The sequence below is a fragment of the Gekko japonicus genome, unplaced genomic scaffold (assembly GCF_001447785.1).
Source record: "Gekko japonicus isolate JY-2015 unplaced genomic scaffold, Gekko_japonicus_V1.1 scaffold1395, whole genome shotgun sequence".
In the NCBI taxonomy this organism is placed as follows: domain Eukaryota; kingdom Metazoa; phylum Chordata; class Lepidosauria; order Squamata; family Gekkonidae; genus Gekko; species Gekko japonicus.
The window spans coordinates 381995-389678 of NW_015161440.1; the positions used below are offsets into that span (position 1 = coordinate 381995).

The window sequence follows — 7684 nt, forward strand, 5'->3', positions numbered from 1 at the left end:
GAATATAGAGCAGGACTGCCCCAGACATATGAATATAAGAGAAGCCATGTTGGATCAGACCGGTGGCCCATCCAGTCCAACACTCTGTGTCACACTATGGCCAAAACCCAGGGGCCATCAGGAGGTCTACCTGTGGAGCCAGAACTCCAGAAGACCTCCCACTCTTGCTCCCAAGCACCAAGAAGATAGAGCAATACTGCCCCAGACATAAGAACATAAGAGAAGAGAAGCCATATTGGATCAGGCCAGTGGCCCATCCAGTCTAACACTCTGTGTCACACAGGGGCCAAAACCCAGGGGCCATCAGGAGTTCTACCAGCAGGGCCAGAACCCCAGAAGCCCTCCCACCAGTGCCCTCCAAGCGCCCAGAATACAGAGCATCACGTTCCCTAGACAGAGTATTTCCCTCTTTACCTTGTGGCTAAAAGCCACAGATGGACCTCTGCTCCATCTGTTTATCTAGACCCCTCTTGAAGCTTTCTATGCTGGTAGCCACCACCAGTTCCTGCGGCCGTGAATTCCATGTGTTAATTACTCAGCTTTCTTTTGGTGTGAATGAGCACTATGAGGATGACATGGAGCAGGTAAACGGGAAACTGGGAGCGTTTTGCGGTCCCAGATCTGAGGCCCTCCACAGCTCCATCCTGTTGAAACAGGGAGGAGAGGAGAGTCACAGAATCATAGAACTTTAGAGTTGGAAGGGACCTTGCAGGTCATCTAGTCCAACCCCCTGCACTCTGCAGGACCCATGGAAAAGGAGCATCCTTCACTGTGAAAAAGAGCAGGGTTGCGATCTCTGGGTTGGGATAGAAATGGAGATTTTGGGGGTGGAGTCTGGGGAGGGTGAGGTTTGGGTAGGGGAGGGACCTCAGCAGGGTACAATGCCACCGAGTCCGCCCTCCAAAACAGCTGTTTCCTCCAGGGCAGGCGTGGCCAAAATTGCTTAACGTTAACAGCCACACAGAATAAATCTCAGATGTTTGAGAGCGGCGAGACATTAAACAAATATCACACGCGTTTTTACTGAGAAATGTGCAAATTTGCCTTTTATTAACATTAAATGAGGCTGCCAAACACAAAAACAAGAAGGGTAATAACAGATATTGATGGTATTTATTTATCCAATTATATTTCGGGGTGGGGGGGGCTTTGAGAACACATATAAAGTTAAAAGTTGCTTTCTTTCTCTGCTCCCCCCACACACACCTCAAGCCTACCCAGGGATAGGAACACTGGCTGGGGAAAGGAGTACCGATCGGGCTAGAGAAGGGGCCTAGAGAACCCTAGAGAAGGGGGGGAACGAGAGGCTGCCAAACTGCAAGCGTAGCAGCGCCTGACTTCTCTTTCTGCCCTGGGGAAAAACTTTGAGTCCGGTGGCACCTGTAAGGCCAGCAAAGATTTATTCGGAATATGAGCTTTCGTGTGCACTGCACACGTCTTCAGCTATATTGGAATGGTGGCTAGAGTTCAAACTTATAGGCAGAGGCTGAACAGCTAATTAACATGTAACATGGTGCAGACGCTTTAAGGCAGGGGTGTCGAACTCATTTGTTATGAGGGCCGGATCTGACATAAATGAGACCTTGTTGGGCCGGGCCACGTGTGTCTTAAATTGTAATGCCAGGCAATGTTCCCTCTAAGCTATGGAGCCCTGTGAGCAAAAATTCTATTTTGTGAGTTATTGGCATTAAAACGGTGAGCAGGAGATCTGGCTGCTGCATAAATTAGTTTGCTCTGGAGCCATCCTTCCTGAGCTAAGACAAAAATGTGTGAGCCAGAGGCTAAAAAAACTGTGAACTAGCTCACATTAACTCAGCTTAGAGGGAACACCCAGGTAGTGGAGAGATAAACTTCATAAAGGACACAAACTCGAAGGTGTTTTTTTTTACTTAAAATAAAAACATGCTTAAAACATTAGCACCCTTGCAATATTTTGTTTATTTTACCGTGTCTGATAACTGACACCTCTTGCTCTGAATTATCGCATCAAAGTGTCTGTGCTGTTGCAGTCTTGAGTATGCTGCTCAGGTGTGTATCTGTAAGCTGCAAACCTACGATGACGCAGCAGCAGCAGAACTGGAAGAAGAGGCAGAAGACAGCAAGTTCCACTATGGGCCTGATAGAAGCCCTCCGGGGGCCTGATTCTGCCCCTGGGCCGCATGTTTGACACCCCTGCTTTAAGATATGCAGAGACAAAACTAAATAACAAGCTAAGGTTAATAAGGCCAACAGATGTTTTTATTTAACTAAGGGGGGAAAGGACAACAAAGTAATAAATATGTCAAAATAGGGGAAAGGAAAGGCAAGGCCAGAAAAACTCCAGAGGGCAGCTTTTGGGATACGATCTGCGTGACTGAACAGGGCAACTGAATTTCTACGCTTTTGTCTAGGGAGTCCCGCGGACAAGGCATTGCTGAAAGCTGGAGACAGAATCCTGTTCCTCAATGGCCTGGACATGAGGTATGAACTGGCACATCCCTGGCCTCTCTCCCTTGGCTGTGATGCACGGAAGGGCTGGCACTGCACAGTTCCCCTCCGGGTCCCTCCCTGGCCTCCCACCACACAGGAGCCTGTACATAAGCCGGCCATGCGGAACGGGCTCCCTGGAGCTGAAAAGTTGCTCCTTTTCTCAGACTTCCAATGTCTTCTGCCCTGCAGGAACTGCTCCCATGAGAAGGTGGTGTCAATGCTCCAGGGCAGCGGGGCGATGCCCACCCTTGTGGTCGAAGAAGGCATTGTCAGCTTTTCAGGTGATAAGATCATTCACATTTGCGGGGGATGGCTTGGAAGGGCAGGGCCTTCTAGTTGGCACAGAGGTCGCCTCTACAAAGGCAGCGCATAAACATCAGAAAAGCCCTGCTGAATCATACAAGTGGCCAGCCACTTCCCCTGGAGGTCCAACGACAGGAGAGGCCGAGGCCTTCCCCTGTGAAGGACATCAGAAGAGCCCTGCTGGGTCAGACCAGTGAGGGTCCATCCAGTCCAGCATCCTGTCTCACACAGCGGCCAACCAGTTCCTCTGGAGGGCCAACGACAGGGCAGAGAGGCCGAGGCTTTCCCTTGATAACCTCAGAAGAGCCCTGCTGGATCAGACCAGTGAGGGTCCATCCAGTCCAGCATCCTGTCTCACACAGTGGCCAGCCAGTTCTTTTGGAGGGCTGGCAGCAGGCCATAGAGGCCGAGGCCTCCCCCTGATAAGTACACCAGAAGAGTCCTGCTGGGTCAGAGCAGGGAGGGTCCATCTAGTCCAGCATCCTGTAGCATCCAGTGGCCAGCCAGTTCCTCTGGAGCTCCAACAACAGGGCACAGAGGCCGAGAGTTTCCCCTGATGTAGCTTCCTGTCTCTGAATTCAGAGGTTGACTGCCTCTGAATGTGGAAGCTCCCTTTAGTCACCATGGCTTGTAGCCACTGACACAAGGCCAGCCAGTTCCTCTGGAGGGCCAACAACAGGGCACAGAGGCCGAGAGTTTCCCCTGATGTTGCTTCCTGTCTCTGGATTGAGAGGTTGACTGCCTCTGAATGTGGAAGCTCCCTTTAGTCACCAGGGCTTGTAGCCACAGACAGACCTCTCCTCCACACACTCCCCCCGCCCAAGTGTGGGGCCCAGTGTTCCTGGAAATCATCCTACTCGGGACCTTCCCAAGGGGTAGGGGGAGGAAAAACCATGCTAGGTCAGGCTGTTCCCAGCTGGTTTAAGCGTAAGGCGCCAGCTACAGTTGGGACAGCTCTCTTGAGCCCCTTGATGTCCCCACATCTGCGCCTCACTGTGGGTGACCTTTTCTCACACGAGAGTGCCTTTCAGGAGCACCTCCTATTGGATTAGGTGCAGCAGCCACTCTGCACAAAGCTGCCAAAGGCTTGTGGGCAGACAATATAGCAGTAGGGCTGGCTTGTTCGCAGAATTGCTGCTTAGGCTGGCAGAAGTGATTAACTTGCAGCGGCTGAGAACCGTCATCTCAAGTGGTTGACAGCCTGCAATTGAGAGATCTATCCTGGTAACAGCTTTCTATTGGCTGAGTGGCTTTCCTTTCTGCACTGAGAACTTCAGCCCCACCAGAAAAAAAATCTGCCCCACAAGCCACAACATCCTGGCTAGGGGCCTGCTGGAAAGAGGAATCAAGGCAAGACTGACTTCTGGCGACCTTGTAGGGTTTTTAAGGCAGGAGCCGTTCAGAGGTGGTTTGACATAGCCTCCCTCTGCAATAGCATCCCTGGACATTCCATCCAAATACTGACCTGGGCTGACCCTGCTTAGCGTCCAAGATCTGATGAGATCGGGTCAGCCTGGACCATCCAGGTTAGGACTGAAAGACTGCTGGTGGAACATGCTATCAAGTCACAGCAGATGTATGCCCGAAGGCAGGGCTATTTTTGGGCAGGAACGCACAGGAACGGAGTTCCGGCTGGCTCCTGAGTTGGCCACGCCCAGCAGGAACTCATTAGCATAACAGGCCACACCCAACAGCAGGAACTCATTAGGATTGGCTACATTAGGGGTGTGTGGCCTAACATGCAAAGGAGTTCCTGCTACAAAAAAAGGCCCTGGGTTTTGACAACAAACAAGGTAAACAGAATAAGAAGCAAAAGGTGGGTGTGGCTGGATGACCACACTTCTGGTAACATGGGGGTGCGGCCTAATGGGCTAATGAGCTGTGCTGTCAGGGGCGTGGCCCAATAGACTAATGAGTTTGTGCTGTTGGGTGTGGCCTATTATGCTAATGAGTTCCTGCTGGGCTTTTTCTACAAAAAGAGCCCTGCCCCTCTGCATGGCATGCCACTTTCGCTTTGATTGATTGTCGGATTTTATGGCAGTCTCCAGACTGCATGCTGCTTTCATTTAGTTTGATCTCTCAGTTTTATGGAACTGTCTGCATAGATTTATGGCCGTTTTATGGCCGTTCAGGGGTGACTCTGCAGCAGTGTCCCCTCTAAGCGGAGTTAGTGTGAGCTAGCTCACAGTTTTTCAGCCTCCAGCTCACACAGTTTTGTCTTAGCTCAGGAAGGAGAGTTCCAGAGCAAACTAATTTATGCAGTGGCCAAATCGCTCGCTCACAACTTTAATGCCAGCAGCTCACAAAGTAGAATTTTTGCTCACAAGACTCCACAGCTTAGAGGGAACATTGCTCTGCAGTCAGCACGGCATTGGCCCAGGGTATTTGAATGTGGTTTTGAGCCACATCTTTTTCTGTTCCAGTGTGGGTTTGGTAAAACAGTGGAGCAAATGCTAGATGCAGACTGGGCCCCTAGCGTGGAGACGAGGCAGACAGCTGGATCTACATCATATCCTGTTGATGGGCAAAACCGCTGACGCTTATTTTTAACTTCTACCTGAGCCCACGCTCAATCTGTGCGTTTTGGCACCCGGGTCCTCCTCTCGCGTTTCTACCCAGGCGTCTCAGATGAAGACAGACTGTCGTCGTGAACCGGAGCGGGCCTTTTACCTGCGGGGCGGATTCATCTTCTCCCTTTCACCTCCATAGAGAGACGCTTGCAGTCAGGGGGTTCCGATCCAGATTGTGACTTTTCTTTCTGTGCAGGCGTGCCCTGGGAGAGCTTCCTCCTTCCTGCCCGTTATGCCCGTTGTCTGTGGGTGTTGTCACAAGTAACAAAAGAAGCCTGTAGACACTGTAGAGTGGGGTGGGGTGCAGTGTTCCCTCTAAGCTGAGTTAGTGTGAGCTAGCTCACAATTGTTTAGCCTCTGGCTCACACATTTTTGTCTTAGCTCAGGAAGGAGGGCTCCAGAACAAACTCATTGATGCAGGAGCCAAATCGCTGGCTCACAACTTTCATGCCAGTAGCTCACAAAGTAGAATTTCTGCTCACAAGACTCCACAACTTAGAGGGAGCATTGGTGGGGGGGTGTTGTTTTTTGTATAATGGAATTTCCCTCCCACAAAAACAGTCTGACACACACCCCCTCCCAGCTGCTGGTGGAAAGTGCGGCTAGGTCACAGCAGACTTATGGTGACCCCCGTTGGGTTCTCAAAGCAAGAGACAAACAGAGGTGGTCTGCCATTGCCTGCCTCTGCATAGCAACCCTGGACTTCCTGGGTGGTCTCCCGCCCAAGAACAAAACCAGGGCTGATCCTGCTTAGCTTCTGAAATCTGATTAGAATTAGGCAAGCCTGGTCTATCCAGGTCAGGGCAAGAGTCGTTCAGAGGTGGTTTGCCTTGGCCTGCCTCTGCATAGCAACCCTGGACTTCCTGGGTGGTCTCCCATCCAAGTACCAACCAGGGTTAACCCTGCTTAGCTTCTGAGATCAGACAAGACTGGGCTAGCCTGGGCCATCCAGGTCAGGGCAAGAGATGTTCAGAGGTGGTTTGCCTTGGCCTACCTCTGTGTAGCAACCCTGGACTTCCTGGGTGGTCTCCTATCCAAGGACAAAACCAGGCTAGCTCTGCTTAGCTTCTGAGATCGGACAAGACTGGGCTAGCCTGGGCCATCCAGGTCAGGACAAAAGACAAACGGAGGTGGTTGGCCATTGCCTGCCTCTGCGTAGCAACCCTGGACTTCCTCAGTGGTCTCCCATCCAAGTACTAACCAGGGCTGACCCTGCTTAGCTTCTGAGATCTGGTGAGACTGGGCTATCCTGGTCTATCCAGGTCAGGGCAAGAGACGTTCAGAGGTGTTTTGCCCTTGCCTGCCTCTGCGTAGCAACCCTGGACTTCCTTGGTGGCCTCCTATCCAAGGACAAAACCAGGGCTGACCCTGCTTAGCTTCTGAGATCTGGTGAGACTGGGCTAGCCTGGGCCATCCAGGTCAGGGCAAGAGACGTTCAGAGGTGTTTTGCCCTTGCCTGCCTCTACGTAGCAACCCTGGACTTCCTGGGTGGTCTCCCATCCAAGAACTAACCAGGGCTGACCCTGCTTAGCTTCTGAGATCGGACAAGACTGGGCTAGCCTGGGCTAGTCAGGGCAAGAGACGTTCAGAGGTGGTCTGCCATTGCCTGCCTCTGCATAGCAACCCTGGGCTTCCCACTCAAGTTCTGACCAGAGCCGACCCTACTTAGCATCCAAGATCCAATGAGACGAGGCTAACCTGGCCCACCTAGGTCAAGGCAAGAGATGTTCAGGGGTGGTTTGCCACTGCCTGCCTCTGCGTTAGCAACCCAGGGCTTCCATGCTGGTCTCCCATCCAAGGACTATCCAGGGCTGCTTAGCAGCCTAGATCTGATGCGATTGGGCTAATTTGGGCCGTCCAGGTCAGGGCCCTTCCCAGGCACCTGGAGGAAAAGAGCCTTGGGGTACACCATGGTGGGTTTGGATGCTGGCTTTCCAGCAGGATTGGAAGGGATCTGCTCCTGTCTTCCGCTGCAGCGCTGATTTCTCTTTGTTTCTCTGTGGCCCTCCGTACGCACAGACTGTGAGTCGTCCGAGACCCTCAGCTCCTCCTCGGCCCTCACATCTCTGCAGTGGGTCGCGGAGATCCTGCCATCCAGCATCAAGATCCAGGGCAGGACCTTCCACCAGCAGCTGGAGCATCTGCTCACGCCGCCCGAGCGCTACACGGTCTGCAAAGCCCTGGAGAGCTTCTTCCAGCACAGGTGAGAGGCGGCTGCCTCCGTCCCTCCCTCCACCTCACGTACGCAGGGAAGGACCCAAAATTCTCTCTCTCTCTCTCTCTCTCTCTCTCTCTCTCTCTCTCTCTCACTCTCTCTCTCTCTTTTGTTAGCGTTTTTTATA

At 52.2% G+C, this 7684-nt stretch overlaps 1 protein-coding gene across 1 annotated transcript in view; it reads left to right on the plus strand.

The window, feature by feature from the left end:
- Positions 1-7684, plus strand: part of GRID2IP (glutamate receptor, ionotropic, delta 2 (Grid2) interacting protein) — a 113362-nt gene that overhangs the window by 46425 nt on the left and 59253 nt on the right. The window contains exons 6-8 of the mRNA XM_015429022.1: positions 2391-2460; positions 2659-2750; positions 7362-7545. Coding sequence (XP_015284508.1) covers positions 2391-2460; positions 2659-2750; positions 7362-7545 — 346 coding nt within the window. The remainder of the gene's footprint in view (positions 1-2390; positions 2461-2658; positions 2751-7361; positions 7546-7684) is intronic.